At 38.6% G+C, this 24,983-nt stretch overlaps 2 protein-coding genes across 5 annotated transcripts in view; one reads left to right on the top strand and one right to left on the bottom strand.

The window, feature by feature from the left end:
• rsrc1 (arginine/serine-rich coiled-coil 1) overlaps positions 1-24,983 on the top strand; it is a 242,138-nt gene that overhangs the window by 8,343 nt on the left and 208,812 nt on the right. Inside the window, exons 1-3 of one of the 3 annotated variants that reach the window (XM_067450023.1) lie at positions 5,909-6,055; positions 10,317-10,506; positions 16,405-16,527. In XM_067450023.1, coding sequence (XP_067306124.1) covers positions 10,331-10,506; positions 16,405-16,527 — 299 coding nt within the window. In that variant the 5' untranslated portion in view covers positions 5,909-6,055; positions 10,317-10,330. Of the gene's footprint in view, positions 1-5,908; positions 6,056-9,543; positions 9,693-10,316; positions 10,507-16,404; positions 16,528-24,983 lie in introns of those variants that run through there. The other 2 variants (XM_067450022.1, XM_067450024.1) reach the window with 2 other exon arrangements.
• On the bottom strand, positions 1,681-7,613 carry shox2 (shox homeobox 2). Of its 2 annotated transcripts, none has more exons than XM_067450025.1 (5): positions 7,135-7,613; positions 5,944-6,152; positions 4,183-4,240; positions 3,589-3,677; positions 1,681-3,015 (listed from the first exon to the last, which is right to left on the bottom strand). In XM_067450025.1, the coding sequence occupies exons 1-5, from the start codon at positions 7,382-7,384 to the stop codon at positions 2,722-2,724; spliced, it is 900 nt and encodes a 299-aa protein (XP_067306126.1). In that variant the 5' UTR covers positions 7,385-7,613; the 3' UTR covers positions 1,681-2,721. The 2 variants fall into 2 exon arrangements, with proteins under 2 accessions (XP_067306126.1, XP_067306127.1); XM_067450026.1 differs by having other exon boundaries at positions 1,681-2,979.

Raw genomic sequence — 24,983 nt, 5'->3', positions numbered from 1 at the left:
CAACATATCCAAATAGATATTATTATGTGTGTCTAACAATTGAGCTGAAGCCACGTTAAACTGTTCCTATGCCTGCCTAAACCAATGCTTCGTGTAGTGCCTAATGGGGTTTCCCCCATTGTGGGATCCTACAAAGCAAGGAAACGTACTTATATTATTTTATTTTTTGTTTAATTATAAAGTCATTTATCGTGTTATGGGAGAAAACGACCAGTCTGCATTAATTTCCCACAATTCCAAACATCGCGTTTTATTTAAAAACAAAAACAAAAACGCAGCCCTGGATTTGAAGCTGTAATATAGATTCACAGATCAGTTGTTCACCATCTCTCTGGAGGATCTGAAGTTCAGGGTTGTCGTCCTATTTGTCACTTCGCGCATTTTACATGCCCTTGATGGAAATCAACTTTCAAAGCAGCTCGCATATCTTAATTTAATAACATATTGTAATTTCAGAATTTCGGTTGTTATTGTCATATTTACTGTGCAATTTGCTATAGTGCTTTTTGTGGTCTAGGTCTCTAATTTAATTCACTTCATTTTTTCTAGTTCAAGTTCAAGGTCATAGCCTACAGTTTACCACGGTGACTCTCGCTTATAGCCTAGGCTACTAAGCAAACTGCTGTGCGTTTGTAGAAGAAAAGGGAAGAAAAATGATACCCAATGCTCAATGTCCAAAAACGCTGGTAAACGTATTCGCTTTGGAGCGAAGCGCTAATTTTTAGAGGCTACCCACCTTTCGCCCTCTGTACATCGATCCGCATTCACAGGTTTGTCTGAACTCGGCAGTAACAGGGATCAATAATTCAATAGCGCTGGCGTCCGAGTCCGAGTCCGAGTCCAACCCCCGAGCTGGATACACAAGCCCTCTTTATACCACGCGTTCGCTAAAGCATGTATTAATTAATAGGCCAAAACATTGTAGGGTACTTTGTATCCAGACAGTAACCTGACCAGACAGGTTATTCGTGATAAGAGATGGCATTTGGTATTTCTCAAACTCTCAAGAGAAGCGCTTTAGATCTCTATGGGCGGGTTGAGAAGACTGAGGGGATGCAGGTCAATCCGTTTTACACACGTCAAAATTATTATTATTATTATTATTTATTTATTTTTAGCCACTACTTTGGCTTTGGAAACAAACAAAATTAACTAAAAACATATTTAGTTACGTTTTATTTTAAGGTGTCGTTGTTACAGTGCAATTACTAATATTAGCTTGCATGCACTTAGGCTACTATTGGGTTAGGGTTTGGTTTAGGGTTAGATGCATTATATGTAACACAAGGACACTGTCAAATAAAGTGTTACCAAATATTGTATATTAAAATGCGTATTCCTTTAAATCATTTTGATGTCCTGTGTTATTTTGACTTTTCCACCGTAGGATATGGGATTTTAGACAAAAAAAATTCCCCAAAAAAAATGTAAAATGTGTATTTACATAATCATATATAGGCTAATTGATTTTTGACAACATTTTAAAATAATCATATGGCTTAACATGCACAACAGAATCATCCAAACAAAACAGAAACGGGTCGATTTTTTTTAATTATTTGCCATTTATAATTTCAGAGGCACCGCAGCGTCAGATCAAATCTAAAAGAATAAAGTGCAAAAGTCTGCTTTCAAACGAACTCAAACGAATAGGCTGCGTATATACGATGACACAGATGCTACAGTTTTTGACATTTATTTTTTGAATCGAAAACACGGTGTTTAGGTGAGCTCATGTTTCACAGTCATGATAAAATCAGAGATATCATTAAAAAAATGAGTGCCCGCAGTCGATGTTTTTATAACTCTTATAAAACATGAACAATACATTTAGAGATTCACATGGTTGTACACACTGAGAAAGAGATGAAGAAACAAGAACGAAAAGAAAGAGTGCTCCCACAATGCTTTGATGAAGCATAAAACAACCAAAATCATTTTTGTTGGTATTAACAGGTATTTTACATGTGCCCGTACCATATCAATATTAATGTAGCACCTGAATTTGATTTATACACCGAGAATAAAAGCCTGATGTGTGTTCCTGCAATTGGGCATCAATGCAATTCAAATTAGACGGAAACCTTCCATTGAATAATTACCTGATATTTCATTATATTCACAATACACTCAGTAATTATTAATAAGTAAAGAAATGATCGTCGTTTCATTGAATGCTCATTTATTTTGTTTCAGAAACCAAAGAGCATAAACTTGAACTGAAATCGTGTCATCCGTGAGGACAGAAACGCATGTTCCACACTGGAGTTTTCATGTTTGGCAACAAAAGTGATTTCTGTAATATTTCACAAATATCCACAGCGAAACTTTGTTTCAAATAAAACGAGGCCAGCCTCTTTATTTTCATTATTTACTAATAACGTAGTATTAAAGCAGAAACGTTGGCGTTGTCACACAAACAGCCGAACAGTCGTCCCAGCTGCTTTATATCATTATATTCAGACTCAGCTTCTTGTCTTCTGCAAAAGTTCTCTAAAAGTTCGACTTTTTTGTAGTATAGTTCAATATCGTGTCGCTGCGCGCATCCCTTCATCCGTGAAAAGATCCGCGTAAAGTTGTCCACTTCACAGTTTGTGTTCTCATAAATAGCCTCTCCTTGGTTTGTCCCTCGCGTGTCCTTCATAGGAAAACATAAATAATGTGTTTTTCTGTTGTTCACTTCAACAGGCCACCGTTGCGCGCGATGGTCTGCATATGGCGTCACAGTCCCAGCGCCGCGGCGTGTTTTTTCGCCTTCAGTCTCAGGTCGGCGATGCTGGAGTTTTTGTTGGTGGTTTTCGCGGCCGCCGCCGCCGCCACCACCGAAGCTGCAGACGCGGATTCCGCCGCGAGCGTCGCCAGCGGCAGCCCGAACGGCGGGGCGGGAAACATCATGTATGGCGCGTGCGCCGCCAGGTGCGAGTGCAGGTGATGGTGCGCGTGGGCCACGGCGCTGTCCAGCTGCAGCTGCGCCTGCACCTGAAAGGAGAAGGGCGGCACGTTGCAATGACTATCCTATGGACGCACGGGTGGGAAGAGAGGGGGAGAAACACATTAACTTGAGAGAGACTACATGCAGAGCTGTTACTGGGCACTGGATCAATTGAATGTATTTATTATCATTTAAAATTAAAATTAAATAAAAAAATGCATTCGGACACCTGTACCCTGTTGTGTTGTGTTGCTAACTATATGCTCCCCTGGTCATGATTCAAATACATGAAGCAAACAGACACATTCGCAAATCTCATCTTTATGGACTAGCAGACCAAATACAGGTCTGCTAGTCCATAAAGATGAGATTTGCGAATGTGTCTGTTTGCTTCATGTATTTGAATCATGATTCGTCTCTCTTGATTCGTCTCTCTTATGCTGACAACAGAGCAATAACAAAGAGAGCTTTGAGTGTGCTGTGCGCCATAGGAATTGCACAGAATCTGCAGGACGGCTGTGTGTGTGTGTGTGTGTGTGTGTGTGTGTGTGTGTGTGTGTGTGTGTGTGTGTGTGTGTGTGTGTGTGTGTGTGTGTGTGTGTGTGTGTGTGTGTGTGTGTGTGAGTGTGTGTTTTGGGCTGCTCGGGGTAACTTGCCTGCTGGAATGGCATGCGCAGAGCTCCCACGTTGACATATGGAGCGACACGACACGCTTCAAACTGACTCGCCGCTCCGATGAGAACCCCTGAAAAACAGTGGCATGGAGTTATAGATACACGCCGTTTTAGGCCTCACAAACGAGAGACGGCGAATAACTAGATTTTATATTTCACAGTAAACACATTACGTGGCCTAAATCACAGTAAAAGTATAGCCTTCTATAAAATTGATTTTATATAGAATAAAAGTAGACTATCAAAACATGTCAAATAAAAGTAGGCAACAAAATTTGCTAACACTTTATTTTACAGAGTCCTTGTTTTATATGTTACATGTACTTACCATATAATAACAGTAAATTATGCGTAATTACATGCAAACAAACCGCAATCCTTCCCTAACCCTATAGCAGGCTAAGTAAATGTTATTAATTAATATTACACAGTACTTTATAGGCTATATAATTACACTGTAACAATGACACCTTAAAATAAAGTGTAAAAAATTCAACAAAACAACTCATAATCCAAAATAAACCGGCTAATAGCAGTTGCTCGTGTATTTGTGTGTCGTGTATGAATTCCGCGCACCTTTATGTAACTGGTTTTCCTGCTTTCTGCATTTGGCCCGTCGGTTCTGAAACCAAACCTGAAAGCAGAAGACATTGATTGACAGCTGTTGGTGAGGGCACGTGTAAATCCTCCCAAAACGACAACAGTCTCAGGAAAACTCTGTATCCCCGAGGACCTCTAAAATATTCATAATGCGTAACCGCACATTTTAATTATTATATCTTTGTGACGAGCGGCGCGGCCAGCTAACCACACAACAAACAGATTTGTTCAAATGTTAAACAAACGGAAAGAAACCGATGTAGTGTAATGCATCTGAAATAGTGCCATAATATATCGTGTTTCTCCGATGGTTTGATCTATCCAGGGATTAGAAGAGTCCCAGAAGAAGCGAACTGATCCTCTGATAGCGAATACCCAGCATGGGACGGTATGCCTGACTACTGGGGTGGGCTCAAATTGGGACATTAATTGCCTATATCCGAACGAAAGTTTGTGTCGGATTTTTTGCTGTTATTGCCATATTTGTCATGCGCATCTGAGACTATGGCATCTGTTTTGAATCGCGCACAGTTCCATTGCACTGTTGATTAATTTTGGTTAATCTATAACAACAGAGCAAACGACACGGCGTTTGCGTGATATTTCTGCTGTAAGTGAAAGTGAAACACGATTATACATAATAATCTGGCCGGGACATTAGAACTTCATCCGTTAAAATGGCAGTGCAGCCTTTGAGCCAGTGGTGTGGCCTTGTCTGTGAATGCTGAATATGAAAAGAGCATCAGATCTTTATTTGGGTAAAAATGATAGATAATTTATGTAAATCCGCAGGCCTTGCTTGGGACAATGCCTTTTTGGTAAGATCCCAAAGAGCGACGATGGTTTAACTTTTTCCAGGGAGGTCTTTTGAGCCCATTTTTAAAAGGACCAATGTATTCAAAGAGTGAATTTTATATCCCCGCCCAAGGAATGAATAGATAAAAGAGAATGAAATAAGATATTGTTTTTTTTTTCTTTCCTCCTGATCAATCACAGCAGAGCCAATGTCTATGTTGAATGTCATTATTCGGCTCAGTCGCTCGTCTCTTGTTACACATATATTGAGCCTTATTATGTTTCTGTGCAGATGGTCTTCCCCATCCTAAAAAGCACACTACAGATGTTGCCTGCAGGGCCAATGCGCACAAATCAGGGAATCATTTCTGCTCATTGTTTTGCATTGTTCGTTTATTTAAGCGGATTAATATCACTTTTATTTCCAACAATTCCATCCCACCATTTGACACATATAAGCTGATATCTAATTTAATTTGAGATAGGTTATATATGTAAACATGAAATACAATATCGCCACAAGAAGTGTCCATGTAACATTTTAAAAACGACTAGGCTATTTATAGGCCTAGCTCTTATTTCAAATAGCCTACATTTTTATCTCTACATGCTTAAATCGTTTTAAAAAAAAATCTAAATCACAGTGCAGTATTAACGTTGTCATTGCATTTTGATTCCTGTGTAATGAATATAGGCTAAGGGCATAGGTGCAAAACAAATTAATAAATTATATAAATTATATAGGCCTGTGCTATATTACGTGATCTGTCAGTCAATATATATATATATATATATATATAGACTGACAGATCATTATTTTGCACTTAACAGGCTATGCAATAGCATTTCGCCTGTTCCGTTTAACATGAGCACTAACCGAAATGATTTCCACACACTCCGCACACAGGACACAGGACATAAACAGCAGATGAAGAGTCTGACCTGCACCCTGGCCTCCGACAGCCCGAGTCTCTGGCTCAGCTCCTCTCTCATGAAGGCGTCCGGATAGTGCGTCTCGTCGAACAGTCTCTCCAGCTCATTCAGCTGCTCAAGGGTAAAGTTAGTCCGACTCCTTCTCTGCTTGATTTTAGTCTGTGTCTCATCCTCCAGCGGCTTACAATCCTCTTTGCGTTCTTTCATATCTGTGTTGCCTGAAAACGGAGCAGAAGGCACAAATGAACGCTCGGTCCAGTGATGTGAAGTGAGGGCAGTAAACGCGCCCGTGCACTGATGTCGGTCACGGATGTTTTGTCCTACACAGAGCTCTTTAATTATTTACGCGCTATACATATGCATGGAGATTCGCTCTCTGTGCCGGATGCTTATGACAGGAATATTATCAAATTGCACGTTAAATTAGCAACCTGGCAAAACGGGTCAATGTTACGAAATTAAATCAACAATTAACGTAGCTAAGTGAAAAATGAGTTGCTGTCAAAATAACATTCAACCAAAATCCACAACAACATGTGTTTAGCTACTATTTACTATATATAGCCTAGAGGGAAAAATTACGTCTTATCGAAATGATCAATTCACATTATTATTATTATTATTATTATTATTATTATTATTATTATTATTATTATTATTATTAATACTAATAATATTGTGTCTGTAGAAATGAACGAATTAGCTCTAGGCCTTCAGTGTGTCTCATATAGCCAAAATGAAATGCGTGTTGATTTATAATTCACGGGCACATTCTTTCTTTGTTTTCTACACTCATTTCGTTTTCTATATCTTACAGAAGCCTACATTTATCTTGGCTCAGTCTAGGTAGTTATCGAATGAATAATCTGTAATTCTTTCAAGCCTCTAGCTACAAAATATTAGGTACAAACAATATTTACGAGATTCAAATATAGGCCTATGCAATAAAATACAGCTTTCTCACTTTTGTTGAGAACTTTTGTTTTCTTTTTAGGCTGCTCCTGTCAGATTATGACAGCCTGTCAAATGAGGATGTGATTATCACATTGCGTGCGGTTTGCGCGAAATGTATGTAACTTTAAAAAATATATAGGGCTGGCGCAAGCGAAGAAGTTATAAGACTTAAAATATAGGCCTGTGAAAAAGAATCACATCGTTTTAACGAATGCCACGCAAGAGAAATGTTAGAAAAGCACTCACCGTCTGTAAGTTTGGGACTGCTCGAGTCTCTGCTTCTCTCTGACGCGAGCATGTCCGCTTCCCTGGCCGGCGAGGAACGCACGGTGCTCCGCGTAATGCTGTTCACCTCCTCGCGAACCGGTTCCGCCGACAGGGTCTCCCTATTTCTCACCGATCCGGTCTCCAGCACCTCCCGGTACGTGATCACTTCCTTCTTTTCCTTGACTTTCTGATCAAAAGATTTGGAGACAAACGCGGTAAGTTCTTCCATCACTGCGCCCAAGAAGAAGAAAAAACACAATCTTCCCTTTAGATCCTCAGCAGTCTACCATATATAAGACATCAACAGTGCTCTCTTTCTATCGGCCTAAATGCGAGATGATGTGATGAGATCTTTGACCATTCCTCTTGTTGCGGAGTGTACAGACTTGCTGCCGATTCACTATTGAAGTCACACTATTTATACTTAGCGAAGCGTCTCTGCCCCTTGATCCGCGCGCGTTACCTTCCCTCACCGCGAGCCCCCTTCCCATAGAGGCGGGGTGGGCTGGGGTGGGGTGGGGGGGGGGCCTTATCTGTCCTTCAGATCCACATCACCCTTCCATGCCTGCTATTGGCTAAGATTGACAAGAGGAGCAAATTAATGTCATTAAGCTAGACTGGTTAGAGTTTGGAAACACCAGGCGTGATGATGATGATGGTCGAAAGCTCTGCTGGGGTGAGGCCAAAAACTACTGGACATCTTATTCGGCAACTCTTTGATCTGAGCTGGGAAATGAGACCGTGCCAGAGGAGCGAGAAGAGCAAAGACAAATGCGCACTTTGCGATCATGGAAGTGACACAGAAATGCATTTTTGGCCCACAATTCGACATCACATTTTCCTTTTCACAGACAACAGCTGCAGGATAATTATTTAACCTTCTCAAACAGTCTGTTTTATTCACTTGATAATTCATGTAATGATATTAGAGAGCGAAAGTTGTCTTCCATAATTAATGTATTTTTAGTGATACGAAGAACGAACACCTTGAATCGAAGATAATCTAAATGACCGATTTAAACAATTACACAGGCACAGATAGCAGCTTTATTACATATAGCCTAGAGTATCCGGCTGAACAAATGCAAGCACTAGCTGAATAGCTTGAAACGTGCTGTTTTTACGTTTGTTGATTTTATTTTATTCAAATTGACTCACCGGATGAAAGGAATATTCACTATAAAAATACTTGCAATTAATATTTCAGCTCTCAAAGGACAACTGTTTCTAATGATGACTTGCAAAACATTCTTCTATTGCAATTTAATTGCACATAATGTGTAAAAAATTATTGCATTTGCATAATGTGGTTGTAGCCGTGTAAGTTAATAAGTGTCTATTTGGGGACAAAGAGCGAATTAAAAAAGGAGGCTAGATTAAATAAAGCGGGGGGAAATACAGAAAACTACACGCTTTTTATTGGTAAATCACAGAACACACCACTCACCTCACCTTATAATTCACAATTAAATATTTATCTTCATCTTATGCTTCATATTTAGCCTATGTAACTCTATTCTTCAAGCATCCACGCATTCAAAATTTGAAACGCAGGAAAAAGATATTATTCTTTCTGTTTTAGTTGACCAAGCTACGTATTTCACCCTCATACACTAATAATAATAATAATAATAATAATAATAATAATAATAATAATAATAATAATAATAATAATAATAATAACAATAATAATAATAATAATAATAATAATAATAATAATAATAATAATAATAATAATAATCTTATTAGGATTTTTTTTCATTAGGCAAAATTAGCCTAAATGTTAAGTAACGCCATATATTAGTGGGAGTTTGTGTAGATTGATTTCAAAGGGTGCAGTTTTGAGGCAATTTAATCTGTAGTTGGCTTGAGTTTTATTAAACAAATAGCCAACAATATTGTGATGATCTTTGCATCTTTATTTAGGTATGAGTGTTTGTTTCTTCAAAAGGGACTGAACTAGGCTATTTAAAAACGATTCAGTTTGACTTTTTGAAAAAAAAAAAGCATTTTGTGAAGGAAGAAGAGTTTTACCACTTGAGAAAAACTACCCCCCCCCCCAGCCTCTATTTCTCTATGTCTCAGTTGTAGCCCATTTTGTATTTATCAAATGCGACAGAAAAGACATAATTGCTCATAATACATTCCGACCAAAAATATCAAAGATTAACCTGGTCACAAAATGTACGGTCTTTTTTCCTTCTTCTTCTTCTTCTTCTTTTTTTTTTTTTTTGAACAGATTTCACTCAGCCTGCAATTTCTCAACAAACACACAATTCAGGGTTGAAGAATCAAAATAGGTATTGTGATCGTGTAGGCTATCTTATAACTGAGAAATAATGTTGCATTTTACGCTTATCTTGCGCTACCCTGACAAGAAGATGAAAGCGACTGGCGATCATGTTTGATTGGTAATGCCTGTCGGCAGCGCGCGCATCGATGTTCTCCAAACCGGTTACTTCAGTCTGGTCATCGGCTCATGGCGCTGCTCTGTGAGTTGCTGTTATGACACAATAGGAGTGTGTATCGTTAACTAGGTAAGAGTATGAATGTAGATATAAGCTTTATTCGTTTTATATATACAGGTCAACATATATTAGATGACTGCGTTTGTTACGTAACGTGTATTAGAGAAAACGCCTGTAGAAAGCGCTTTCGTATATGAACGAAATCTAACACATTCGGTATTGAAATATTTTAGCATGTAACGTTTCACATACATGTAAATGTACGCAATATTCATATTCGCATGGGTAGAGGTAGCCTACCTTAAATGCTAATTACTTACCTGTCAGGATGCGTTTCTAACGCTAGTTTCTCGTAACGTTAGTTTTAAGGTTATGTTTGGGTTTTACTTTCTGGTTTAACACATTTCTCGCCGTAGTATTACATACCGACAGTCTATGCAAATAAATAATCATATGCTTTATGTTTTGCCGCTTTTTTCAGTTCATGTTACTGTGTAGACACCAAATAATAGAAATTGAGAATGTATGAGTAAATGTAAATTGCATCCTTATTACACACATACATAATGATTTTCTTGAGCTACTGAATCACATTTAACAGCATGTAGAAGTGAAAAAAAAAAAAAAACATTTCTGATATCTAACACATTTTTGTATCCTATTATTTTTACACCACGTCCTCATTTATCACAGTGACTGAAGCAGGCATGGGCCGTCACTCTTCAGACAGTGAGGACAACAGTCGAAGCCGGAGGAAGAGGAGACAGAGACAGCGCTCTTCCTCCTCCAGCTCCTCTGGAAGCCGAGTGACAAACCGCAGCAAACCCTCCCGGAGACGAACTCGCTCCCGCTCCAGAGACAGAAACAGAGTCACAGACAGGAGGTAGACAATGAAGAATGAGATTAAAAAAAGTTTCTTCCTGTAATCTTTCATCAAAATGTAATAACTTGTTCTTCCTCTGAAGCAATTTTTTGGCTCACCTGACATCACAAGCCCTCTTATATCTCCCACACCAAGCACCTGTCATATACAAGTTCTAAAATACTGGGAAAGAGTTATTCCCTTAGCATCCCAGTTTATGTCAATGGCAGTTGCTCGGCTGGCACACTGATCCCGGGAAGAGTGAGCACTCAGGAACAAGAAAAAAACGGCCAATGTGACTGATCATAAATTAAAACTACTTGCTCCAGACTAGTACATGAGACGTGAGGTGAACAACAGCACATTACATTACATAATTGGCTCAGTTTCGTGATCTAGACTTTGGATTAAATCAAGGCATTGCAATTACATAAATTAATATTAAAGTGCCAAATAATAAATAAATTACAAATTAAGCAAATATTTATTTAGCACATTGCAACAACCCACAGTATAAAATAAAATTCAAACTAAAATGTTTAACTTGACCTCACTCGTGTATATTAAATAATAATGTACAGGCCTACTGGCCTGCAGAAAGGTACAGAAATTTAATAAAGTAATCAAATGTAAAATAACTGCATATTTAACTGTTTAAATAAAAGATTAATTCTTATTAAACTTACAAAAGCTATTCAATCATGAGCATTGAGTGATGTCTTTTTGTTTGACATTAAACAGACAGCAGTGAAGGGTACTGCCCCTTTAAGACCTAATTCACGATATGCGTCGTCTGACTGGTCATAGTTGGTCATATGGCAGCACTCGCATGCATTAAACAATGTTCACAAAGAGAGACTGTTTTGCCCACGTTTTTCCTTTATTATCGCTGTTGTAGTGTATCACTGAGGGGTCAGTACGTGTATTCATCGAAACATAAACAGAGCATTCTTTTCAAGTTACAGCCCATTACTTGTATATAACGCGTAACGCGTCATTAGAGGTGAGATGAACCACATACATCCACACCGCAGACATGTGACAGGCACGGGCAGGTCGCGCTTTCTGTTTGCGTCAGCACAACATTTCAGTCGTATTGTTTTCGGCGATAAAAGTCTTTTGGTCGGAAACCGAAAAGGCACTTTTAGGCCATTTTCAGTCGGGAATTTTCGGTGGCTGAATATTTGGTGCATCCCTAGTGTTATTGATTTACCGGACAAAGTACCATGTTTTACGATGTCTAATATGGATCTTGCTCAATTCTGTGTGAACAAGTGTCTGATAGCAGCCACAGAGTGAACGCACAGAGTAGCATTATAATATAACACACTCAAATGTATCTAATATGATAAAACACATTTAAAACCCCATTAAACATTAAACCTCACATACACATGAGTGGAAGAAGCAGAAGCGCTCGTCTGCGGCAGAATAAAAGCTCCGCAAAATCAATCATCAAGCTACGCCTTTGTTTTGAATAAGTGACCTCTAGCGGCTTAGAATTACATATTGTGGCTTTTACATTCATACTCTCTGTACTCTCACTGCAACTGAACATGGAGTCCCAAACAGACACGTGCAGTTTCTTGAACTCAGACGTTACTTTATGCAGTCACTTAGCACTGTCTGCCTGAGTTCAATTATTCATGACGCTTGCTCAGTCGCCATTATATGTGATGGGAAATAACTGCTCTCACAGAAAGAAGGATGTCTGTGGAGGTCAAGAGCTAAATAGTGCTGTTGATCAGCCTTTGTTTGCATTATCCACACATGATACGTCTGTAAATCTGTTTAGCTCTTTATAAGTGGCCTCATCTGTGTAATTATGCAGATGTTTTATGCCCTCAATTAAACTCACCTGAAGAGTGTGAACTGCTGCACTTTCAGCACTGCTCTGTTTGTCTGGCCATTGGCAGTGTGTTTGAGTGCTGGTTTAATTTCTTTTACACTTATTTTGGTCAGATGGACGCAGTAAGTACACTGTACACTAAAGGGGGTCGCACACCGGACGCGGAGCTCGGCGGCGCGCCACGCAGCGTCTCAGGTATCGCACACCGGACGCGCACATTTTAAAAGGCTACGTTTATTATACATTTCCCCAAAATATGTTTAGACTTTATTCAAGCTGTTGAACTCAGAATGTAAAACAAATGTGTCTTGTAGCAAAGGTTGAAATCAGTATACCTTAACGATAATATACTTTTAATATAAAGCCTTGAAATGGCGCTCTGTGGCGCGGCAGGATTTAGAACAACTTCCTGAGTCGCCGCGGACAGGCGCCGAATGCCGCCACCGGTGGTACGCCACCACTGCGTACACTCATTGAAAACAATGTGTTCGAATTTTAAAGACGTGGCGCGCTGCCGAGCGCCGCCGAGCGCCGCCGAGCTCCGCGTCCGGTGTGCGACCCCCTTAAGGGTGTATTTCATGGTTCTGAAAAACATTTAGACAGGACATTTCATGACTCATGAAAAAAATTGAAATGATGTACACCATTATGTTAAAAAAAGGTTTACACCTGCAATTTAAAATATATTTCCAAACCCAATCATCATGAATGAATGATTAATTCATATATGTCATTTAGTGTTGGAAGGGTTGGCACTTTTTACAATCTGCAATAAACTTTCCTTGTCGTATAAAGGTAAAATCATCTGATATTTTTAGACTCATTAACATTATACCAAGCTCATTCATCGACTGGCTGCTAGAGACAGGCTCCAAAAGACAGTCAATCCCATAGGCACCCATGTTAAAATGACTAATTTTACAGCATAAAAAAAGTTTTATTGCCATCGTGGTTTTGGGCTTTATAGCTAATTTTGCCCTTCGTGACAATTGTAAGTTATATTAAACCCTAAAGTTATGCATAATTTGGGGCGTGGTGATATGTGGATTGCTGCTTCTGTCATTACCCGCTACTAGCCGTTTGTTTGCTGTCAACCAGGCACCTCAGCTCCGCCCACATCCCGCCTCTTTGCCCATTTTTGGTTACCTGGGACTGATGTGTGGTGACGTGCTGCCAAGATGGCGAAGGCAGGCTCTGCCCACTTTGGGCTTCAAAATGCTCTTCAGAAACCGGGTGACATCACGCACGTGTCTGAATCCACTTTTGCTAGTTTCATGACAGAAAAAACAGTCTGCACGAGGTGCATGGTCCAAAATGTTTGTGCCTAGTCGGTGTGCCAGACACACGGTCCAAAAGGGTTGTGCCTCGTCTCTTAATGAGTCATGAGTGTGTTTTTGGGCATAACGTGCAATAAACCAATCAGAGTCTCATCTCCCATTCCCTTTAAAAGCCAGTTGTGCTCGCACCATTGCGGATTCACTATTGACATGGAAGAATTTGCAAGAGGAAAGACTGAACGCTTTAACTTTTTTTGTGTCCGGAAAAAACTTAGATTTTAATAAACAAAAATTGTGTGTGTGTTGTAAATACAATAATTTATTCTGAAGCAATATTCTTACCAATGTTCAATCAGCTTTGACATTATATATATATATTATATATATTATTACTTTTTTTTTATCATTTCAAATTTGTGATATTTTTATCTTTTATAAAGGGCATTTCCCCCTTAATCTTATTAAATATAGGCTATGCTTCAGGTTTAATTTTATATTGTTAAATTTGATAAATACATTAAATTAAAATAAAACACTGAAGGGCTGTTACCAATCAAATTAAATAATTTACACTGAAAAATAACAACTGCGTTAAATAATGTTTAGAGATTTGTAGTTTTGAATAGACAAAAAATAAATGTTGGAAAGAAATGTTTAATCATGAAACTGAACCTCCAGTAGGTGGCAGCAGATGGCCGTCTTAATGAGTGAGTCACTGAGTCGTTCATTCAAACGATTCAAACACTGAATCGTTCAGTAACACTTGTTGCTGTGAGACGCGTTACGGTTCTGCAAATGAACGATTTTCGCTGTTAAAATAGAACAAATCACTCAATATTGCATCTAAAATGTAAGTGACTTTAAGTGAATGTTAATGTAAGTGAATGTTAATTAATTGTTTATGGAGCTGTCATATGAAATCAGTGTCAGTTTCAGTCGTGATGGTATTCAGGAAAACAGCTTAAACGCTCTAGTGTTGTAATTTCTCCTCGAGAGGCTGCACGAGCGTCAACAGCGCGACCTTGTTATCGTCAGTTCATTTTATATTATCATCCACTATCGATCGCCACTTACACTAAATTAATGCACAATCATTCTTGCATTTTGGTGATTCGCTAGCTATTTTTTGTTTTAATCAGGCTCTTGTCAGTCGGGCAAGTAAAATTTTCTTTCACTTGTCCCTTCAAAAAACCCACTTGTCCCAGACAAGCGGACAAACGTTAATGTCGAGCCCTGATATTTAAAAATGTGTGTGTGCTGCTGCGCGTCCCTGTGTGTGTAATAACAGAGTTCACGCGTGTTGTGCACCGCCTGGCGCCTATGGGCTCATATTACTAACACACCCTTTAAATAACACACTAAATACTGCACTATTGACTTTAGAGCAGGTTTGTGTTGGTCAATGTTCAGTCGTTTTCAGTTCCTCAAAACAGCAACGCTCAACAATGCTCCTGAACACTCCTGGTTTTGCACGGTGGGAAATAGCCCAGTTTCAGGTAAATTTAAGTTTGTCTAAATTAAAAGAAACAATGAAACAATTTCATGAACTCGAAACAAAAAGAAAGTTCTAAAAAAGTTAAAACTAAATTTGTTTAATTTGAGTTTGCCTCACGCAAACCAATTAATTATTGTGAGCTTTAGGGTTTACAGTGTACCTTCATTGTTTTATACAGTCAATGCTTTAACACAAGACTCCTCTATAATTTTTATTTTGTGTCTTATGCTTTTTTTTTCATCATGAGTTTGCATGTTGCGCAAAAGTGTAAAAAAATGTTAAGCAGTTAATTTTTTGTATTAAAAAATAATACAATATTAATTTATGTTTTCTGTTCAAGATTTAAATTTCTTTACATGGTCTTTTTTCACTATGATGTCAGAAAAAAGCATGATTTTTAATAAAAAATTAAACCATGCAAAGCAAACAAAAGGTGTGTTGAGAAGTATTTGTATGCATGATTTGCTTTTTTATTGTTTTTCTGACTAAATGGAGAGATTCTGTGGGCATTGACCCATACGTTTGAGATGCAACACATTTCTTGTGCTCTCTAAAGCAGCACAAACGTTAACTTTGTCCTCCAATGCCGACACAATCACAGCCTGATGCCTGAGCCACAGGCAGTTATGCTTTAGAGGTATGCAGTCGGGTACCATCTGATGTAGAAATGCATAATAAATTGAATTATGGTTTTTAGATAAACATTTTATTTATTCATGATGTGGGGAATGGGCTCGCGCTTTTGATTTAGCATTTGAAAGGTCCTCTAAGAAGTCCTGGCCTATCAGCTCAATTAGAGAATAGGGAAGTTGACAGAAGCTCATTGGAGAGAAAAAGGAGAGAGAAATAGAGTTCATTAGTTAAAATAATGCAGTTAGACTGGTCTATATCCGTGATGTCAGCCTAACTAAACAGTGTGGAGAGTCATATTGGCTGATGGGTAGAAGTTCGAGGCTCTGTACCAACCTAAAGACTTTAAACACTATGGCTCTGCTGTGCTTTTAAATTTTGCTCTGTTTATTTGCACTGGCTGGGATTGATCTGTTTGTCCAAGCAATGGCGGGTGGGCCAGTGTTCATGAAACCTATTTCAAATTTCAAAACTAAACTCTAAAAAAATGTTTTATACTGACACCTATCTGACTGTCATGGCACACTTTGTTTTGTTTGTGACTGGAAATATAGACAAACATATGCAGCAGAGAGTGTTGTGTGTTGTTCAGACAGATGTAGTTATTGCACAGCATGCACTCTGTGGCTGTGTGTGTGTTTAATGGTCTCTTGTTACTGATGTTTCAGGCACAGAAAGCGTTCCAACAGTAGCTCTTCCAGAGGGTCCGGTCACAGGAGGCGGAGCCGAAGCACAGACAGGGGGCGGAGCCATAGGTCCCACAGGTCTCAATCTCACAGCCGAAATAGGAGGTAAGGATGAGCACACTGATTAATATAAATAGTTATGCTAAAGCTGTAGTCTGTAACTTTGGTTATGAATGATCCAAAATAAAAAATTTGAGGAAGTACATAACCAGCCAGTTTTCAAATCTCCTTACCTTAGCTGATTTACAACGGTAAGCTTTTAATGTGTTATAATTTTAGTGGTAATGGTGAGTCAAAATTTGAGTTTGGCGCCATTCGTCTTTGTGTCATTACGTCACGTCTGTATACATGAAGGAGTCCGGCTAGTAGGCTATAGCATGTGCGGATGCTGCAGGTGGCGGATCATTTATAGCCTTTTCTCACAGCAGCTGGAATAATTAAATTTAGTATTTTGATGGTGGATTTTAATCCAGAAAGGACCAAATGACAATCATCAGTGATAACTGGAGATTCACCTGTAGTCATAAGCAGAAGATTACACTGGACAGTAATTCAAATCTACAGGTAACGCTAATACACACTAAATACATATAGTCACACAATGCTGATGTTGTTAACATTAACAATTTGAGAAAAAAGCATAACAATAATAAACATTTTCACAGTTTGATGTGATGTGAGCCAAGTAGACTGGGGGGGGGGGGGGGGTGTGTGAAACACTCAGTTTCAGTCAATCTCATGTCAAACTTGAGTACCTATAGAGTAGTATTGCATCCTTCATATCTCCGAAAAGTCTTTAGTTTTATTATATTTATAAAAGAAATCAGGGCTGTACCGAGTCTTTCCGGAAAAAAAAGAGCGGCTGGAGGCGTATCGTGTGGGCGGAGCTAAAGAATGATGATCGCGAACAAAGCGGCGACGTCCTCAAGCGTGGAGAAACCCATGTATGCTATCGATCAGATTCAGAACTTATGGACTGCTGCTTTAAAGGTGTCATGAACTGGCTTTTTTTATACTGTTACATGTTTTTTTTATACAGCTAATGATGTTCGTGTGGTTTTTAAATTCAAAAACATCATAACTAATAAGTAATAGGCTATTTTCTACACTGGTTTTGAGGCTCTCTCCTGAACGCGGGGTTTTGAGGGCGTGTCACTGGAGACTTGGAAGTAAACGCCCACGGCTAGGATTGGAGAAGATTTGCATATTTAATGAGCTTCAGCTCCGCTGTCAGATCACATGAGGGAGGGATTGTTTTGAAAGCGGCAACCGGAATGATTTTCTCGTAAAATCTTTATCAAACAAACACGATTATTTATTTCTCATCCACCCGCGATGGATTGGAATATTATTTCTATATTTTACTTGGCCCGGCTGATCAGTGAATATAAGCGTGAACCACACACACACACACATACGCACACACACACGTGCACATGCACACTTCAAATAACACGTCAAGAGAGAGAACAACATACGTAGATCAAGAAAGTAATGTTATTTCATTATTTAAGATTCACCGGTCTGCCGACGGGCTTACATGTCCGAGTCTAATTCCAATGCAATACTATCGCATATAAAAAAAAAACATGTATTACTCACATGAGTGTGTTGCACCATTCCTGTCGGATCCAACATAGAAGGCACAGCGTTGTTTTAATCTCAATATGTCTGCAAATTCAGTGTCCACCTGAGACTTGTTTATAAATGACTCCATGGTGAAATGAAGCGAACACATGCAGAAGTTTCCTCTAAACTCTGGCAACAAAAACTGCTGCGCACTCTCTGCTACGTCTTCTTCTAGACGACAGCAGGCAAATCTGACAATGCAATTTTCATCACGGCGCTGAATAATGTCCAGTAAGCTACGTCCATAAAAATGTATTCTGAATTTGATGCGAGTAGTTTAAAACATGTAAACAAGAGGGAAGGGTTCTGCTCATGTCATGTAAACATCTTACTCTGATTATTATAAAAACCAACCAACCAACCAACCAACCAACCAACCAACCAACCAACCAACCAACCAACCAACCAACCAACCAACCAACCAACCAACCAACCAATCAATCAATCAATCAATCAATCAATCAATCAATCAATCAATCAATCAATCATCTTTATTTATATAGCGCTGTTACAATGATGATTGTTTCAAAGCAGTTTCACAGTGTTAAACAGGACAATATTGCAACAAAATTAGTGAAAATTAGTCAATTGCAACATAAATAGCCGCATTATTGGTGCACATGTAAATGAAGTCAGTGTCAGGGTCTGAATCAGGCTTGAATTAGTTTGACATTGATGCCATCCTTAATATTTAGACCAGAGCAGAACTCGCAGTTATGGGGACACTTAAAGAGATAGTTCACCCAAAAATTAAAATGGGATGTTTATCTGCTGACCCCAAGGGCATCCTAGATGTCGGTGTGTTTGTTTCTTCAGTAGAACACAAATGAAGATTTTTAACTCAACCGTTGCTCATATAATGCATGTCAGTGGGGTTTATTAATATGAGAGTAAAAAACACACAGACATAGGAATCCATATTGAACCACTGTTTATGCTTTAATATTAAACCATATTAAATATAAGGTTAAACCCCATATTTAACCTTTATTGATGTCTTAAGACACGGAACGATTGGTTTATGTCAGAAATCCAACAGTATTTATATAATGTTTTAACTCAAATACCACACTATGTACATCAGCCGTTCTCGCGCCATCACTGCCTGCAAGTGAGGTCTAATTACACAATATGGCGTAGAGATATGCGCAAGAGATCACTTCCAGCGTTTGTATCCCATTGAGATACCCGTATCTTGTACATTTGACCTCACTTGCAGGAAGTGATGGCGCAGTCGCGTTTACCACATAAACGTCGTTTCGTGTCTTAAGACATCAATGTGTCACCACGAGCCACAGGGTTTAATATGGATGTGTATGTGTGTTTTTTACTCTCATGTTAATAAACCCCATTGACATGCATTATACGAGCAACGGCTGGAGTTAAAAATCTTCATCTGTGTTCTACTGAAGAAACAAACACACCTACATCTAGGATGCCCTGGGGGTCAGCAGATAAACATCACATTTTCATTTTTGGGTGAACTCTCCCCTTATATTTGAACTATATTACCGATCTTAGACGCACTGACACTATATGATAATTGAAATGAGCTGATAACATCACCGTTTCTGTGGCATTATTTTCCTGTTAACACTGAAGCTGCTGTGAAACAATCTGCATCGTAAAAAGCGCTATATGGAGGGACGGGACATTTCCCGAACACACGCTAAGTGCTGCCAATTACATCACACTGTCCAGCTGACCATTCACAGCACATTTCCTATTTTTGGGGCTTCATCGAACTATATGGCGTGTTAAAACCAGACTGGGGAGAGAGGAGCTGTAATATGTGAAAAATAATGTGTTTTTTGAATAATCAAGGATGAAAACATATTCTAGTACACCACACTTCGCAAAAGGGCATAATAGGACTTTAAACCTCTGCATGCAACTCTTTCCACGCTGTTTGAATCATGCTGCATTCATATTTATGTAACATTTTCTTTACAAACCAAATGCAACTTTTTCATTTGCTAAAATCTATCTGTCATCATCATGAGCGGCAGCAGTGATTGTCCGCCCCCCTCCTCCTCATTTGGACTCAAATGGTAACATGTGCTTGGCTAATTAGCGTATGACAGGTTGCCATTAAAGACCTTCTGTTCGCAGAGCCACTCACTCTCACAGCTGCTTGTACTGTGCACATAGATACTCACACTCATTACAGGGGTTATTAGTGTAGATTATTATTGTTTTTGTCTGTATTAATTAAGCACTGGCACAAGCACCCTTGGGTCAGTCCACGTTTGCCTGCCCTTGTGCCTGTTTGGAGAAAAAGGGGGCACTTAGGTTGATGAATTAATGCAATTAAAAATATATTTATATATTTACACCGTTTATTTCATTTTTGATTTAAAATAAACTCTCATGCACATCGACACTCACAGGAATAAGAACTGTAGGCTTTTTGTTGCCATTTCATTAACATTGCAAATGTGTGTAAATGAAGGAGTGTTTTGTTAAACGCTTTAGAAGTGTAAAGATAGCTTTTATAATACATACAGGCTAAAGCCCTTGTTTACTTGTGTTTGGCGGTAAGAGATGCTGGAATCATTTAAATAAGTCTGGAAATTATTCATTCATATCTTAATTAGACTGACAGGGCTTAGAGCATCTTGGCCACACTGTATTAAGGGTATTGTTAGTTGCAGTTTCCTTTTAATCCAGTATTTTATGTTAACTTTTACACTATGGGAATGAGATTATCTGACAAGAAATTGTTAACTATTGAAAATAGTAGCTATTAAAGGGTTAGTTCACCCCAAAATGAAATGCATGTCATTAACTCCTCACCCTAATGTCGTTCCACTCCTGTAAGACCTCCGTTCATCTTCACACACAGTTTAAGATATTTAAGATTTAGTCCGAGAGCGTATCTAAGTGTATACACACTATAGTGTCCACGTCCAGAAAGGGAATACAAACACCATCACAGTAGTCCATATGAGACATCAGTGGGTTAATTAGAGTCTCTTGAAGCATCGAAAATACATTTAGGTCCAAAAATAACAAAAACTACGACTTTATTCAGCATTGTCTTCTCCTGTGTTTGTTTTCAGTCCTCAAATAAAGATTCAAACGGTCATGAATCAGGGGATTGATTCATGATTCGGATCACCAATGTCACGTGATTTCAGCAGTTTGACACGGGATTAAAATATAAAATATCTTAAAATGTGTCTGAAGATGAATGGAGGTCTTATGGGTGAGGAACGACATTAGGGGGAGGAATTAATGACATACATTTCATTTTGGGGTGAACTAACCCTTTAATGCATACTGTATGCACTTGCATTTTCTTACGAATTAGTGTTAATTTACAGCAAAAGGACAGTTACATCACACCCAGCGAAAACTGACTTGGAGAAATGCATTTGCTAAAATGTAAAAAACATTTTTTTTTTTTTAAGTTTAGGTGATGAAGAAACGCAAAAGTTTTTTTTTCATAGTGTTTGGCATCTGAGTCTGTATGATGTCAGAGTTTGGTTTGTTTAGTTTGTGTGAAAGCTGTTTTCTGAACTTACAGTGGAAACCAAGCAGTTGAGCCAGTGTCATAACAGCCTAAAATGAAATAGATTTATTAGTGGCTCAGGTTTCTTTTTAATGCAAACTATGTGACCATACGGTTCACTGTTAACTATTGAGGTCATGTTTGGCATGATGCAGAACGGGGGAAATATTTAAAATAAGCAGTACATGCAAAACGAGAAATGTGTCGAGTTTTGAAAATCAAATACCAAATGTTATATGTTACAACACATTGAATAGATACTACAGGCATTAGGAAATGTGTCGATTTAGTTCTAGGTAATGTATCTGTATTTTCTTATGTGCCACCATCTTCATTCAGCATCCTTAAAGGGATAGTTCACCCAAAAATGAACAATTTGTCATCACTTTCATCATTACTAACCTTTTCTTTCTTTTCCAAGTTTCTTTCTTCTGTTGGACACAAAAGAGAAAATGTAGGTTTGGAAGAAATTGAGTAAATTATGACAACATTTTCAGTTTTGGGTGAACTAATATGAAAATTGTATTAAGGGGTGAAATATAAATACTTAAAAGTCTTAAAATACATGCATATTATGCGCCCTCTACTTTAAGGTACATTGTTAGCTTCACACTTAAAGCTACACTGTGTGATATTTTCCCCCATCTAGCGGTGTAAAGGTATATGACCATCCAGTGAATAATAGTTTCTGTTCCTCTCAATTCTGATTTCGTTTTAACTCCTATGGTGGCCCATTTAGTCCAAGATTAACATGGCAATCCCTCTCTTCACATTCGACACGGTGCCATCGAGTATTAAAACGTGAAAGGCGAAGCTTGAATTTATGGGTATGTCCCTCTTTGGCTAATGTACTTTCAAGCTGGAGGAGCAACATGGCGACCGGCATTCGAACCCTCACCCGTATGTGTTTTCAATGGCATATTATAAACTTACGAGAATACTTTATACCTTGAAAGAAGTAAATATACATTAACGAGCACATATATTTTTGAAAGAACTGTTTTTAGCTAAGAATAAACTAAAAAAGTTACACAGTGTAGCTTTAACTGACTCTTTACATGACATAGGGCCAGATTTTACTTACAGTTTTGCACCAGTGCAAACTCTTTTTTGACGTTAAAATACTATTGTCAGGATTTACTAAAGACACGCTGTGAAACAATAGCAATGAAATAGCATGAACGGTTATTTTTGCGTCTGACCTTATTGCATATGCATTTGTAGGCGTTTCCCTTTCAGACACAAAATTTATGGGAGGAGAGTTTTTAAATGAATCATGCAAGGTAATTTACGAAGGATTGCGCTTGTCAATTTACTGGTGTTTGTGCCATTATTTACCGCCCAAAAAACACAACTTAAACTAGCCGCTCACTGGTAGATTGCGCTGGTCATTATGGAAATTATGGATTCGGCTGCGTCTGGTCCTTAATTTGCGTGTAGTCAGTAGATCACGTGATGAACTTTACACTCCCATGTGCGCTTTTATGGAATTGCGTTCTCAAACCAATTCGCCCTGTTTAGCAAATCTGGCCCTAAATTGGAAGATCACATGTTGTGGAGATCAAGTCAGCATTTTTACAACCCTAATGAAATCACAATAGCAGGTTTTGAATGAATGACTAGCTGTATTACAAGCGACTTAAATAGGTTAAATGAAAGGCCTCTCGTTAGTAAGCCTGTTCGTATTAGTTTTCTCTATATTATTTACTTTGAGCCATGTTATTGCATTTTATTTACCCCAGGTTCACCCTCATCTGTGAAAAGTGATGGAGCGTGCCTAAAGCGCGCGATGGGCTAGACAGAGTGAAACGGGTTACCTGGGTCTGGCTTGCTATCCGTCACTGTCGCGTTAAAAAGGTTTGGGTCTAATAATGGCGTTTGGGATGAGGCAGACTGATAAATCAGGTGTGAATTGAGTGGACAGCTCTCTTTGATTGATACACTGACAGGATATGAGCAAGTGCCATACCAGATAGAGAATATGAGAACGGGAAAGAGAAGAAAAGAATAGAGCCTACAGAAGAAAAAAAAGATCCAAGGAGTGGAGGATATTATTCAGAGAACGAGAACAATAACGGCGGCATGGAAATATTGCAGAGGAAAGAAGATTAGGGCAGTTCAGTTGGGCATATTACACTCCTCGGCCCCCATAAATAAATAAAAAAATAAACAAGTAATGCAAGAGAAATACATAAAGTTAGCGTGGTTTCTGGTGTGCTGTTCACCACTGTGCTCTGCTATTTTCCAGAGTAGTCAGAAAGGCGTGTGTGTGCCCATAGAGACTTAAACAGTCTTTTCCCCTTGACATGTAAAACAGACGTGAGTAGCTGATAAACCATTAGACGTTAATATCTATTCTCTTTGATCAAGCCCAGCAGCTCATTCAGTCATGGGTACTACTGGGAGCTAAATATTGTTGAATGCATTCCTCTGGCATTATATAATTGGCTGTATTAACTGTAATTGACGCATATGGGGAATTCACTAAACAGTTGCGCTGCTTCTGCGCATGGCACGTCAGCGCAAATACTCGCATCTTATTCACTAATCACACAGGATCCAGTTTAGTGGGCGCAGTGCAGAAATACCTAAAGAAAGTCACTGACGTTTCTTTGTGCACAGACACGCCTTATACCTAAAAAAAATTAATCAAAAATTGCCCGGATCAAATGAAATCAGGTGGTAAATAAACAGTATAAAAATATATGATTTGCAGATGCTTTTATATAATCTACCCTATAGATTTATAATGTAAATAATAGTGCTATCAATGGATTAAAAATAAACTAGTTTTCAATATGTTTATATTGTAATAATTTGAATTACTCTCCAAACTAATGCAGAAACAACTTAAAGACATTGGCCATCATTTATCAAAAGTGCGTACACCAAATTTCCAGCGTAAACCCAAACCCACGGTGACTTTGAGATTTATCAATATGGACGTTGGCGTGCGGCACGCTCAAATCCTACGCCAGCTCAGGAGGTGGTGTACACACGTTTGAGTAAGTGCAAAAATGCACAGAAAAACTATTCCTAACACCACAAAACGCCCTGACAAAGATATGCTATATTATGACCCACTGTAAAAAACTTCTTTGAGTTTGTTTTACCCCACATTGTATGTATTATGTATAATTTACTGTATGTATTTCATGAACAATAAAAACCCCCACACTATTAACAGTACTCGTAATTTGGGTCCATATTTAGTTTTTGTGGGTGCCTTTAATCCCACTCTTTAAACTCTCAAATAAAACAATTTAGTTTTTTTCCGCCTGGTGATGGTCTCGATCTCCACGTTGGAGAAGTTTCGCTTCTTTGCCGTCTTCCGTTAGCCTGAGGAGCCAGACCCACATCAAGATGTTTGGTCTGGAAACTCACCATTGACAGCTCAATCCGAGGGGTGGGATAAACG

Source organism: Pseudorasbora parva, chromosome 8, assembly GCF_024679245.1.
Source record: "Pseudorasbora parva isolate DD20220531a chromosome 8, ASM2467924v1, whole genome shotgun sequence".
Lineage (NCBI taxonomy): Eukaryota > Metazoa > Chordata > Actinopteri > Cypriniformes > Gobionidae > Pseudorasbora > Pseudorasbora parva.
Note: the sequence above shows the minus strand (reverse complement) of the source record. Positions and strands in the feature narration are given on the sequence as shown.